Below are 15,083 nucleotides of genomic sequence, written 5' to 3' on the forward strand. Positions count from 1 at the left end.
ACAGAGGGCTGCTGCAGCGCCGAACCGCGTTTCTGAAATAACAAAACAGCCGGCTTTCTCTGCAGCCCTTTCATGTGGGCCCGTTGTTGGTGGGGTTTCCTGCCAGCAGAACGACGGCGCGGCGCGGCTCCCACGTCCGTGCCCGCGCGCGGAGAGGGGGTGAAGCCGGCGGCGAGCCGCGGACAGAGGGACGTGTCGCCAGGCTCCAAGATAACGTTCGCACATTGGCCTCGGAGGACCGAGGCCTCTTCCCCCCGGCTCGTAAACCGAAGTTAGAAATTAAACGGGGCGGCCCTTTCTCCTTTGAAACGGTCTTTGTTGACGCCGCCGTTGCGGGAGAGGTTCAAACGGACGCCGTGTCACACGCCGGAGGGCTAAGGAGATGAAATGAGGACGAGGAACATTCCGGATTTTCGAGCGACGGCGAAACGTTTATAGAACCTCAGCACGGGTGCGTTTTAAAGGGTCACGGCTCCAGAGACCCCGCCCGCGGCAGTGACTCACACACACAAACCCCGCCCACAGCCGCAGACGGGCCGAACGTTTACGGCACATTCATCCCAGCCGCGGCGCTCCGAGAGAGGGCCGAGAGGCAGCGCGTCACGAGCGACTCTCTGTGCCGACACCCCCGTGCCGCGGGGTCCACAGCGACCCTCCTGAGAGGAGACATCACGAGAGCCGCTTCCCCTCCCGCCATTCATGCTCCGCCTTCAACTTTCAACCCGCAGCGCTGAGTTTCAGCCTCCTCTACAGAGGGGGATTATGGGGCAGCTGCATCCCGGCTTAAACAGAGGCTCTGGCACCGAGCAGGGAACAGGAGCGTTCACACGCTCTCACAAGCGGCATGAAACGCGCCTATTCGTCTCCAACAGCAAGAAAGACCGACAAAACTTGAGCCTGAAAGTGGTGCATCAGACTGTGGGTGATATGTAACGGAAGAATGGGGGCGAAGTGTGAATTTCAGGTTGAAAAGCAGAGAGGGCCTTCTGACCGCAGCCCCTGAACCAGAGCAGGTGGATGCCAGCGCAGACACCCCCCCTCCTCCGAACGTGGCCGAAAGTGGGTCAGGGGAGACGAGGTTCCTGAGGCACACGTGCTAACCGCGGCGTCCTGTTAGCATCGAGCCAGTGCTCGGTCAGCAAGGAGCGGGCAGACAAGCCGATACGGTCCTACAGAAACTGCCTGGCGACGCACGTACACGCACACCAGTGCAATAGACTACAGTCGCAACACATCCTCCTCCCTGCCACAACAAAAGACCCCCTTGTGAGAAGCCGTTACACGTACGGCTCAGTCTTCAGGGGCTACCGTCCCGACGCTGGGCCTCTCGCGAGCCGATTGGCCGCCTGTTGCAACGACAGGCTGAAGCGATCGGCGTATTCAATGCGGGGAAGCTTAAATCATTGTATTACACCCACCCCGACGCAAGTCATAGTCTTAACCGAATAATCTCTCAGTGAACAGCAGTCGCATTCTCTGCCACACCGTATCGATTCATCCATTCATTCGTAAGGCCTTGAGGTCTGGGGACCTCCGCCAATCGAGAGCCAGCTGCAGAAACCCAACAATGAACGGACAACAAACGCTGCTTACCCTTTCAAACCCGTCACTACAAAGACATATTTGTGTCCCGTTTACGCCGGACAAAACGCATATCATTTTACATGAGAAGAAAATAGCCGTTTCCTATCCTGTTTCTGTTGTCTGGGGAGAAGTTAAATAGAGGTCAAATTACCACTTTCTGGCCGTCTTTTTAAAGCGGAATTCTCAACGATAATACGCGAGGAAATCCCCCACGAGCCGCCTCCTCTTTCCAGTTAACCAGAGAGATGGGTCGACATCGAGAGAAGAATGAAGAGGAAACCAAACTCCTGACAGTCATCTCACCCTACAGTGCGTTTGAAAGCCTTTTTTCGTTCTGAAAAAGAAGTTAAAAAAAAAATAATAAAAAAATAAAAAAAGGATTCGACTCCGAGAAGACACGTGACGCCCACATCCTGACGGTGTTTGTGCCGCGGAGAGCAGCACAGTTCAGACGCTGCGACGGGCCTTTTCATCGGAGGAGCGGGGTGCAGACGACGCGTGTGTGCGTGTGTGTGTGTGTGTGGAGCGGTGGGGGGAAATCTCGTCAGCAGCAGTGTTCCAAAATTAATTAACAGCCTTTTTTAATGGAATCAGATGAAGTATTTGGACCCCGAGCCCCGATGTGGCACAGTGGGCACGAGGCTAATTGAACGCTGCTTGCGCCTGCTTAAATATTCATAAAGCCACCGCGCCATCTGGGGGCCCGCGCGTCGGCGGGGACGGGGCCCGCGCTGCTAAACGGGCCGCGCGGCGTTCCCTACAGCCCCCTCCTAAATACCGAGCACCGTTAGCACTGGTCACCGTTAGCCGCCGCTAACCGCTAATCGAAGTCTGAGCGCCGTTAGCACTGGTCGCCGTTAGCCGCCGCTAACCGCTAATCGAAGCCTGAGCGCCGTTAGCACGGTTCAAGCCCAGCCGCCGCTAACCGCTAATCGAAGTCTCCACTCTAATCCGTGGGCCGTTTCAAACTTCTGAATGAGGTTTATAAATTTATAAATAAATAAAAAAAATATATATATATATTCCATTTTGCTGCCACTTGAAACGAAGAACAATTAGTGGCACACTTCACGGATTTTACTTAAAAGGAGAGGGACAACTCCACGCACACGGCGACTAGCACTTATTTGCGGCGCTATTTATAACGCAGAGACACTTAATTAAATCTGCGTCCCCAGGGCGCGTTTCCTAAACAATAGCAATATATGTCGCAAAGATAAGAGCGCCGGTCGATTATCCCGATGCTTTCCGAAGGTGATCCCAGAGCCTGCCGAAAGCTCGGATCGCCCCTCTCTCTCGTTCTCCCTCCCTCTCCCTCTCTCCCTCTCTCTCGCACATGATCGGCAGCTGTTCCCCGCTGCTTTTTTTTCCCCGTTTTGTTTTGTTTGCGATGAACAGATTTAATTGTATAATTTCAGCTCCCGGGCTGAATCGTGCTAGCGCTACGTCATGCCCCGCTGCCTGTTTGAGCCGTTTGAGTGGGGGCGGCGGATTCTGCGGCCTGATCGCGGCCTCTCCCCCCCCCCCCCCGACCAGAGCTCCCATTTGGCAGGCAGGCACATGGGCCCCTATCCTACACTTTAACCTGAAACCCAGACCAGAAATACACCAAACGCTGCATTACTGTGGCATTTCACCACTCCCTGTCAATGAGGGGCAAAAATAGCTTGATAAAAAAAGGGTTTTAGAGACTAGCCTCGTCTGCGAGCGACATTAGCTTAACAGCGGTTAAGGCAGAAATAAGCTGGGGGAGTTTTTCGGTCCTAGCTTGCGAACCAATGCGGTATTATATTTAGAGAGGCCTGGAGCTGGGTTTAATTATTTAGCATCAATAATCATAGAGGGGCGGGGGATGGCCCCATTCAATCCCTTAATGAACTAATGGGGTAAAGCTGGTCTGGGGGTGAAATCAGGCGGAATCTCCAAAAGCATGACGCCGAGGCAAGAGGGGTCCAGCTGGCCCTAATGGGGGCCGAGGAGGGGGGGTCATGTGAACGGTAAAACAAAGGGAAGCGGGGAAATGGAGAGACAGGGGCTGGTAAATGAGTAGCCTGGGCAGTGTGTCCTCTGGGCATGGCGGAGTTTGCTCTAGGTTTTCACTCTGGCTGCTTTTGTCCTGAGCTTACAACGCCCCCCCCCCCCACCCCCTACCCTCCTTCTGGCGGTACATCCGACACCCCTCCCAAAACCCCGCACATCCCCCTGCCCCTCTGGGGTCCGCACTGAACCCACACGGGGGTAAAAAAAACTCATTTTTTGGTGGAGAGAGAGGGGGGGTGGGGGGGTTGTGGTCCTTTCCTAGTGCCGCAGTTCGGCGTTACTGCCCCAGATGTAGGTCCCCTCCGCGCAGCAGACAATACGCATCCAGTTTAAAAAGGCAGCGCATGTATTCCCAAAAAAAACTCCCACTCGGCTGGCGTAATGAGATTTCAACTCCCTGCTGTCCCTTCAATCCCACCTTCAGCCCACTTTTTCCCTGCCATCCCATTGGCCGTCGCCCCCCCTCCGTTTCCTCTGCCATTCTTTCGCATTTGTTAAGCAATTACACCGAATGAGGCCCTATTACGCCTCTCTCGGGGCCTCTGCTTTCAGGCTGAGTGACGGCGTTTCCGCCAATGGGGGAGCGGCCCCTGCGCACCACCAGCAAATGGCTTTATCCGCTGAGCGCCTAGCTCCCGCCCCCCTACCGAAAGGAGCCAGAATGGCGTCCGGATTAGTCGGCCTTCACTTATGTGCACAGCATTGATCGTATTCCAGTCGCGGACAAAGTTAACATACAGGTTCAGGGCCCTTTCCCTTAGCGGGGCCTTTCCTTAGCGGGGCCTACGCATGTTTTCAAGACGCACAATCGCATTGTGCCTAGAGATTGGTCTGAACTTTGGAATTGGCTGTGAAATGAAGAACCCGCCCCACCTCGCAAAGGGCAAAAAAACAACCATCTTATGTTCTGTTTACGGTTCCTTTCAGCCGCCGGCCAGCTAGCAAACAGCCAGGCTGTTCCCACAGGGAGGGGGGGGGGAAGAAATAACCGCTTACAGCTAACAGCTAACACGGCTTTGCTGAGCAGGGAGCGAGTGTGTTAGCGGGAGAGAAACTCCAAAGTGTCCGAAACAGGGAGAACGTGAACAACGTGCAGTGCTGACCATTTCACAGCAACTCCCCTGTGCCCTTTAGTGAGGGCTCGAGGTGTGTGTGTGTGTGTGTGTGTGTGTGTGTGTGTGTGTGTGTGCGCGTGTGTTATCACCAACGGGCAGTAGGCAGAGGGCCCCTTGGAGTACACACAGCCTGTGGAGGGCCGCTACTGCCCCCTGGCTGCCCGGGGGAGCAGTCGACACAGAGAGGGTGGGTGACAGTTAAATGAACCCATTACTCCAACCCCCCCCCCTCCCTCCTGGCCCCCACCCTCCCCCTGAATGCACTCTGCTGCTCTCTCGGTGCTTCTCCCCCAAGACACCGGGGCCTGCAATATTAACTGCATTACTGATGAACTCAATCACAGGGTATCGGGCTGCAATGCACCAAAACAGGGATAGAGGAGGAGATGGGGGGGGGGCTGCTATTGATTTTCAGCCTTTGGGAGCGCGCCAACGCCGTGACGACGCTTCCGACCAGGGCGCACACAGCCTTCCGCATAAATCAGCCGCTCCTCCAATCACAGCCGGGCACAGCGAGAGGGGGGAGGAGCAGACAGCCGGACTCAAGCGCCTCTCAACACAGCCGCTCCTCAGAGTAACCTGCGTTTCCCCCCCCAAAGGAGTACCGCTTTTAAAAGTACGGTGTGGGCACAAGGAGCTAGCACGTAATGTAGCCGGAACAGGGGCAGGACAAGGGCCGGAGAAAGCAGACTGGCAGGACTGCAGGGTTGGCCTCTCCTTGACGTCTGTAGCATCTACGCAAAGGCTGACCTATATGCCCACTCTAAGGTTAGAAAACGTATACATAACCCTGAAACAACGCTGTGGGCATGGAGCAGGCTCACCTGCCGCCCCCTCTCTGGCCACAGGGCTGGTACCCAGCGCACACCAGGTGTGTAGCGCGTATTTTTAGGCAGCCGGGCTTGGTTTTCCGGTCCAGGAGACCGGGCCTCAGAAACGGAAGGTTTTTAATGCGGGCGTCCTTCAGAACGCCGGGGGCGTCAGCGAGCGGGAAAGGTTTCGCCGATCCGGCCCGAGACGGGCGGGGAATTAATTACCCTGATTAAGCGCCGTCCGTCCGGAGCGACGGAAGATTGAGAGGAATTAGCGTTTCCCGCGTGGAACTTTCTCCCCGACGCCGGCGGAGACGCCGTGTTCCAATTCCGCGCGCCGCCGAGCTATTCTTAGGGCCTCGGGAGGGGGGGGAGGGGGGGGGGGGTGGTTGCCGTGGCGAGGGCGCGGGCGGGCATGTGCGGCCGGTCACGTGACCTACGCCACACTGCGGTGCGAGCAGGAAGTGAGAGAGGTGACCCACGAGTGCCCTGCCGCCACTTCCCGAGGTGGGAAAAACCCGGAGGCCGGCATTTGCAAAGCGTCTACAGGGCGGGAGCGGGTCGATTTGCCTCCATAAGAGGCCACAGAGCAGGAAGAGGGCCCCCCCCCCTTCCCGCCTAAAGCAGCCCGAGTGTGTTCTGCTGGAACCACGACAGGTGCCATCCACCACCCTTCACCACAGCCCCCTTTCATATCACTAAAACAATGAGGGGGGTAAAGAGCCGGGGAGGAGGGTTACATGAGTCTGTTGTCTTCTTGCAGGACAGTGGGCTGAGGGTACAGTGGGAGCCACAGAATAGCCTACAGGCACTCCTCTGATTCACTGCTGGTGCAGACAATAGGCCCCTGTATCCTCCCATTCGCAGTCAGCCGTTTACCTTATATCATTTGGGTTATAAAATACACCAATAAACCTATGAAATATAGATAATGATATTACGGTAGGTGTCCACCCACGAGTGTGTGAAACGTTATCAAAGCCCCGCATACAAATGTAGTTGGGTATTAATCTTTCGTATCGCTGCCATTGGTCTCAGCACATTGTTCCCAGCATGCATTGGGTCAGGTGTGCGTCTACCGGACATGCAGGAAGTATTAAAGAGCCCCCAAAGACAGCCATTCTTTCTAAACACACACACACACACACACACGCACGCCGTTTAGACAAATGTTTTCAATCTACATATACCTCTCGGTCATACTGACACACACTCAAAGCAAACACAAAGCACTGCAGGAAAAACAAACCCACACGATCTGCTCTGGCGCACACCTACCGATCAGCACAGAATTATGCGCGCACTAAAGACACAGTTCACCCTACGCATAGAAGGCAAAAGCACAAAAACAGCCAACCACACACAACCCTTACACTGCAGGAGAAACACTCCTGGCCTTTAAAACGGAGAAAATAAACCAAAATATTCATCAACTCCCTCTAGCTCCCCCGTGTCCGGGTTCACAATGTAATTAAGTGGAACTTTCTTCAGAATACAAGGGCTTTCATCTCCGTCGACATGTAATCCGATCTGACAGCCAAAAAATATCTGATTACAAACTTGAAAATCTAATTAGGAACATTGTTTTCCCAAATTAAAAAAAGCTTTCCGCGCGGTGAATGGAAGGAGACGCTGTTCATTTCCTAAATTTGCCTGTGTGAAATCTGCACTTTGAATGAAAGGGAGAAGGCAAATGGCTTATGCAAAAACGCAGCGGACGTAAATGATTTCCATTCGAGTGAGGTCGAGTTTTACGCCGAAGACAAAAACCACTTCATTTTTTTTTTTGAGAAAGGGGTTGAACACAACCTGAGCCAAGAAAAACAGACCCGCCTCGACAGCCTTGCGTCCATTAGAGTATAAAAAAAGGGCGGAGGGAGTATCCGACGGGTAGGTTCGACTCCTTTTCGACGTGCCCCGGCGCTCCACGGACCGCGAAACGCCCGACGCCTTTCCCGAAAATCGCACGCGAGAGAAATATTTCGGTCGGTCGGCGGAGGGCCGAACGGGAGCGCGGAGAACTGAAAGTCAGCGGCAGGAGCGTGGTGTGTAGCGGGCGGGGGGGGGGGGGGGCGGGGGGCGGGGGGCGGGAGAGGGGAGCGCGGGGTGAGTCGAGGAGTCACTTCCGCTCAGATCACAACGAGACAACAGGGGCCAGGCCTGCCGTTTGGGCTGGGGAGAGAGGGGAGAGGGGAGAGGGGGGGGGGGGGGTTTGCGGGTAATTCAATTGGGGCGGGGGTGGGGGTCTGGAGATCCGCATGTGCGCTAAACTGCGCCTTAGAGAGGGGCTGCCCGGGCTAAGTCCCGCAGGAATTTGCCTCTTCTCCACTTTGGGAGTTATTGAGACTTCACAAAGGGGGCCCGCGCCCCGCGGCTTTCTGTGTGAATGTGGAGGGGGCCGCCGGCCTCTCCCCCCCCCCCCCTCCCGGAGAACAACAGTGCGCAGTCCAGCTGGCCAACAAAGCATGACCCAGTAATCCCCCAAGCCCGCTTCAAACCCGCCCTGTCCCCTCTGAGGACTTAATAAGACCGCGGTACGGCGGGAGAGGAGGGGGGGGGGGGGGAGAACACCCCGGGGGGGGTTAGGGTTCGCGTGTTTAAAGCCCGGTTTGTAAAGCCGACTTTGTGCGAAATCCTAATCGAGGCCAGTGCGGAATGTCCCCCGCCCTTCGATTGCCTCTTGTCCTCGAAAAATCGTCCGGGGCAATTTAAGGGCGTTCGTAGGCCGGAGACGGTCAGCGGTCACATTCCACGTCAAACAATGAGAGAGAGAGAAGAGCGGTCGGACCGTGGGCAGGACTAAATAAGTTCACCCTCCAAGAGCGGTCTCGCGCTCGACCGTTCTAGGTGTCGGTTGCCGAGCATTGCTCCCGTAGCGGCCTGGGAATTAAGGCAGCCCCACCGCGGGTGCCTTTTACCTCAGGAGAACACTGAAGACCCCAACGAGGCTTTGGGCCTCTGTGTTCAGCGACCTATTTCAGTGACTTCCGCTTTGGCTGAGGAGTGGGAGGTAACGCGGAAGACGCGAAGCGAAGCGTCTTTTCGAGAGAAAAGGTCGAGTCGCATGCCTACGCTCCCAACACTTTATGACATATTTCTGAAGTTCGAGACCTGGGCGGAGCAAAACTGCAGCACCATATATAGAACCGTACGTTTTGGGGTCCTTCAGGACGGTCACTCCTTGAACCGCGCCAAAGTCCGTTGCTCATTTATGACTCAGGGAGGAAACCAACAGATGAAGAACGAGGGGCCCCACAGAGACCCCCCCCCCCCCCACTCCACGCCGATGCCTCGGATGACGTTACGAAAGCTTCCTGTTCTTTCCCGGCTTATCTGACTGTGACAACATCACACAAAACGGCCCGCCCGACCTCGCATTGCAACCCCAACCCGCGACACGCCCGGCATGTCTGAGGGGAGACTGTGGACTTTCCGAACGCTCCGCAGCAGGAGGAGGAGAGGAGCAGACTCACCCCTCCTTCACGTCACCTCCCTGAATCTGTCCTCTTTCCGCCGGCCTTAGCGTCGCAAAAACAGGCCGCGTTCTCGGAGCGTTTAAGCCCCCGCAAAGCTTCAGAACCTTTCTGTTTCTCACACTCTCACACACACACACACACACACACACACACCAGACTCATTCAAGTAAAACAAAGGCAGGCACAGAACAACCAGACAAAGAGAACAAAGGCTAATTTAATCCAAAATTAAAAGGTGCTGAAACAAAACGGAGCCTCCAGCCCGCTCCGCTGGCAGAGTTCGCCCCTGCGTTCCGGTGACGCGTGCCCGTCACCAATCACAACGGGGGGACAGCTAGGGGGCGAGGGAGACGTGCATTTTCCTGTCTGTTTTTTGTTTTCCGTAGGAAATCCGAACAGCTCAGTCAAGGACACTGCGAGCGTGGAATGCGAGAGAGTAAAACATTTACACGGCTCGTCATCCACACCGCAGACGATTATCACCTTTCCCAGAAAAGCGCACACAGTCTCTCGCTCTCCCTCCGCCTCTCCCCCAGCTCTCTCCCTCCCTCCCTCCCTCCATCCATCCATCCATCTCCCTCCCCTCCGTCTCTCTCTCCGATACCCAAGGAGAGGACGACGCAAGTGCCGGGAAACGTCTGTCACTTTCCATAAATACGTTTCATAAGGCCCTTTGTTCGCCGTTTCCAGTATCTCCGCGAGTTTAACGCCAGACGGCGCAGACGCAACTTAGCGAGAAGCACATCCCTCGCCTCTTAACTTCAGACTTCCTGAGAGGGGGCCCGCGGGAAATCTCAGAACACGGCCAAAAAAACCCGCCCGTGCAGGATGGCCGCCCGCGCGAGAAGCTATTCCCCAGACTGCGCGCCGCGAACGTTTTCGACCGACGCAGACGAGCCGTCCGCCCAGTTACAGTCAACGCCATTCGAAACCGCGAGTACGCCAAGTACCGCTGACACAAGGCGGCACGCGGAGAGCTACGAATCCCGTTGAAACGAGGCCGTGGCGGTGTCGCGTTCCTGTCCGCGGTACCGGAAGTGATTCGGCCACGCGGGCAATTTAACATTTATTAGACCCTGGAGATCGACCTTGGAACCCAAAGTCCCCGCTGTAAACATTCGCAAGACACGGGCTGGGCCCATCCTGTGTACATTCACCAGCCCCCGGGTCCAGCGACCGGCTCCAGGTTTGACCACATTCCAGCTCACGCTCTGGTAAACACGGCTCCCATCTGCATGCAATATTTATGAAAATAAACTGAACCTGTACTCCGCATCACCCTCCAGGCAGTATTTTTAAAACTGACCCAGTTGGGCACTCATGGAAAGAAAATGGCAAGTTCTAGAAAAACGACTTCTTCGCCGTTGTTTGGGGAAAGGTCCAAAGTAACATCAAATGCGCCGCCGTTTTCAAGCCGAATGGAGAAACCTGAACAAAACCAAAACCAAAAACAAAACGCACACAAAAAAGCCTCGGTTGATAATGAAACCGAGAAGTTGAGCTTCAAAGCGATCGCTGAGCACGACGGCAGACAGGAACTCGCAGCGCTTTTCCACCGGTGGTGACAAACACAGCCAGAAACGAGCGGAGAACGGGGCTGAGTGTGGGCAGAACGGCAACCCCCCCCCTCCTTCCTCACACTACCCCCGCGGCTCTCTGGACAGCCTGAGAAAAGTGTGCGAAACGGCGGGAGGAAGAGAGGAGAGGAAGCACCGAGACGCTCCACCCAACTCCGACACTCCCCCGGGAGCGTGCGTGCACACCTCGGCCGCCGCCATCTGCGGCTCGTCTTTACACCTCTAGCAGAGCTCTGTCGAAGAGCAGGCCGCGTCGGGGTCCCCCCCCCCCCTCGCCCCCCCGAAGGCTCGTGCCCCTCCGCTGTCCGCCCTGAGTTTGGGGGGAGAACGCTCCCGGGCGAAAAACAAACGCTAAACGTCTATGGCAGTGAGCAAGGAGTGCTGTAGCTACCTGAAACACCCAGGATGCATGTACAGGACAAACCTGCTTTTCTGCCTGCTTAATACAACTTCAGCTTTTTAATGCCATAGCTGGCCTATTAAAGGACATTCATATTTCTGTCCATACTCGCTTTTCTGACTGGGTGAAGGCAAATTAAAAAAAAACACCCAAGTCCTCTCTCCCATTTCAGAGATGTGAGAAGACTACGGTCTGAATTATATTGTGCCACATGAAGATTTCAACTACCTTTACAAAACTACCCTTTTGCCTACTGGGATCAAACCATGGGGGGGGGGGCGTCTTATTTTAGACGGAGGGCAAAATCTGATTACTCTACCAACAAGTTTTCAGTTAAGAAAATAAGCTTTTAGTATTCCTTTTTAAAACTAGCGTGGAGAGTGGCTCCTTTCATGAAACGATCCTTTCAAGGTCTCTAAGTGTGTGACCACGTTACTTCTTTACAGGCAAGTTATCAAATTTCCAGAAATGCAGCCTATTTCAAGCAACACAGAAGATCTTTGTGTGTATAAAATGAATCAGGGGTTGGTTATTAGAGTAAAGGTATGTGTAGCCTGTTCTCTTAATTCATAACACCTCTGGCGATTGGGGACCGGGATTTTCCTAGAACACCCATCTTAGGGTTGAGAACTACCAATATTCTATAATATAAATGCTATTCAGTGAATGGGGAATGAACCAAAGTACACAAAACACTTGGAAAGAGGATAAAAATGCATTTTAGCTACAAGTACACTGCAACTTATTGTATGCCATCACCATATTGCAAGGTTAATTTCAAGTAACGTGGCTGTTAACATATCCAGCCTACAAAACAATTGTTAAATTGTTTTGATAATGTACAACGGCAAAATGTATATAATAAACATTGTTTAGGTTGAAGTTATGCGTATTTTAAAGACTAAAACTACATGCACTCAAAATAACTGAATGGAACGCAAATCATTTGATGGAGTCCAGGGGGCACACACACTGTATACCGTAACGTCCTTGTCTTTGCAGGTTTCATCTACATAATTCACAAAATTATTTCTTAAATAGGCTAATTCCCTCATCTACAATGCCCAATTAGGCTATGTAGCCTACATCTGAAGGCGATGGGTGCTCTAAACCTCAACCAAGATCATTTGCCTGCCTTTGTAACATTTTGTACAATAATAAAATGGTAGATTTCTAAAAAAAAATATATTAAACATACGCGCAAATAGAGATCAGAAGAGCAAATGAGTCACGCGATCAAAAAACCTTGCTTGCTTTTCTGCAGCGATAGCTTTGGCTTTAACGAGACGGGTATCGATCATTTATCATAACTAGCAAGCTATTGTGTAGCGTACCCGGTACTACCTAAAGACTAGGCTACTACATGAAGAAATTCGTTTTAATCGTAAAACCAAACGTAAGCAAGTCATTCTGTAACTAAACAACTTGCTTTTGCGTGCTTGTGTCGGGTGAAAACATTTGCAGAATTAAATCGGATAAGAATCCTTTGTCTTGCCCCAACAAGCGCAAATAAACAAAAGACGGGTACGAAAAAAAGATCAAAGCGGATTACACTGGCTAAATTTTAATACGATATTCAATTGTCGCCGTTGTGCGACTCTCTCCTCCTCCAAACACCCAAAAACATTCTTGAAATGAATACATTGCGTTTTAAAAACACAGAATAAAAACGCTTATCAATAGTCAATACTGCTCCATTGTGACAGCGTCTGCATTTTTTCCATCGAGCAAGGAAAGAATGTAACCCTTATCGGAAAAACCTCTAGAAATGTGGCCAACACGGTGCTACAGCGATTCGCAGAGGGGAAAACAGAAAACTAAGCATCTAACGCTTTCCATTATAAAATGATAATCATATTAGTAATTCACATTAACAATTCGTTTTGGTTCCAGAACAAGAAACCGCCTATTCAATCGGCAAAAAGGCAGCCCTTTAAATTTTAAAAAGCTGACACAGATCCGCGTCGCTTTTCCGTTGACCAACACATACACAGGTAGAATTGTTGCAAACAAAAGTACATTTAACCCGAATTGAAATCGTGTAGCACTAGTTTTTGATAGAAAATCCACAGATAATTAACTTTTTATACAATGTTATAAACTTCCATCCGTTTCGAAACAAAGCCTATAGCAGCGTATTCCTCTTTCGTGAAGTTTGTGCGAGTCTGGTACAGAGATTCAAAAAGGGGGGACTGAACCCCGAAACGCTTGTTAAGTGCGGTGTTCGATTCACTTACCGACTTGCAATACATTTTCCACACAACCGCTCTCCAAAAGCCGGATTCCCCTGCGGAAAGGCAGTCCATCTCCGGTGCCCCCTGCCCCTGAATTTCCTACAGCGTTGGATACTCCACCGGGGACAGCCCCAGATCCAACGGGAGCTCCTGAGCCCATCACGGGACCCTCCTCGCCCGCTCCACGGCACTGAAATGATGAATACATGCAGATTTCCCTTTCGTTCCTCGGGAAGGACCAGTACACGATGCGGCGCTGCACTGGCTCCGGGATCCGCTCGAAGCGCTCCTCCACCCTCTCGAAGGCCCATTTCTCCGCTACGGCCTTAGCGGCACAGTCCAAAAGGGATTCCGGGCAGTGCAACCGAGAGTTCGAAAAACCCGGCCCAGGCCCCGGACCCGGGCCTCGGGGAGCAGGGCGCAAGCACGGTCGCTTGCTAGCCGGGGGTAAAGATAGATGAAGTGGCGGCTGAGGCGGTAGCTCTCCACGTCCCTCCGCCATGACGACCAGACAAACACTGAAAGCAGAAGACCAGTTTGGGAATCGCAGAGACAGCAGCTATGCACGAGGGGAGGGGGCGGGGGGTCGTACGTCACCGCCAATAACAATTGCTGCATCCCACAAAACCGAAGAACTTTACAAATGACACGGAGAATAAGTTTTCAAAATCTGGCTGTTCTTCATTGCAGCTACTGAAGTGAAACCATCATTGTTTCTTATATTGAATATTCATTAAATATGCTAGCTATATGCTAGTCGATTGTAGACTAGCACATAGCTCTAGGTGATAGCTATAATGCCATAAGAATGATAATACCACGGATAATAATAATTATAGGCTTAATAATAATAATAATAATAATAATAATAATAATAATACACAGGTGATACCAATAACACGACTATCACTAGCGTTTTTTTTTTTTTTTTACAAACACAATAATAAACGGAAGAACAGTAGGCTTATTGTTGATACTAGCGCACAGCTAACTGACAGTAGGACTCATTGCTGTAATAAACGAGGGAAATATGTTCATATGTATACCACGAAGTAAAATACATTTGATTTCTCTCTTTCAAAATATTTAAATTTCTTAACGTCCAGGCTACCTTTTTACTGTAAATATGTAAATGTTGCTCATTGGCGTGGGACAGAATTACAAAGCCATTGACTTGTAAATTTAATTAACAACATTTGGCCTTAAATACCTGTCAGTGTCTACAAAAGTCCCAATACACATCCTGGGAATACCCAAGTTACATTGACTCGCTCCTTTCGAAGGTGTCAGGCTGCATTGAATGTGTTATGCACGAAAAGCGAGAAAACGGTAAAACATTCAAAATTCAAATTCGACAAGAGTCAACCAGATTAATTTGTGATCAATTTTGTTTTCACTTAGCATAGGCTAACAACCCCATTCATACATGTGCAGACGCAGTAATTTGACATTATTTTCCAAACACCCATACAAATCCCCTTTTAATATAGAATAATATATAATTAAAAGTAATACAAATACATTTTCTTGCAAGGCCGTATCATTTGTCATCATTTGGTTTGTATGTTTAAGCATCCCAGGGTTCTCTGGATGCGGAAACTTAGTAGACAGTTTGGGGCTAATTCTACCTCACGTCAGAAAAAAAGTTTAAATTTAACTTTTAATTTGATCCCAACTGTGTTAGAATTCTGAATATGTTACAAGTAGTAGTGGTCCAGCATTATTATGGTAGAAGTCTTCTTAAAATTTTAATTTAACTGATCGTGACCTTGGAATTATAAGGTTCTGTCTGTGTTCTGAGTGGTTTAGAAATATTGAGCTTCAAAGATACAGAAGTGAAAGGAC

At 51.6% G+C, this 15,083-nt stretch overlaps 1 protein-coding gene across 1 annotated transcript in view; it reads right to left on the reverse strand.

Annotated features, from left to right (window-relative positions):
* The window catches only part of zswim5 (zinc finger, SWIM-type containing 5), a 57,050-nt gene extending 43,301 nt beyond the window's left edge, over positions 1-13,749 (reverse strand). The window contains exon 1 of the mRNA XM_061243146.1: positions 13,242-13,749. Within this exon, the coding sequence (XP_061099130.1) occupies positions 13,242-13,740 (499 nt within the window). The 5' untranslated portion in view covers positions 13,741-13,749. The remainder of the gene's footprint in view (positions 1-13,241) is intronic.
* Positions 13,750-15,083: the final 1,334 nt, after the last annotated feature.

The sequence above is a fragment of the Conger conger genome, chromosome 5 (genome assembly GCF_963514075.1).
Source record: "Conger conger chromosome 5, fConCon1.1, whole genome shotgun sequence".
In the NCBI taxonomy this organism is placed as follows: domain Eukaryota; kingdom Metazoa; phylum Chordata; class Actinopteri; order Anguilliformes; family Congridae; genus Conger; species Conger conger.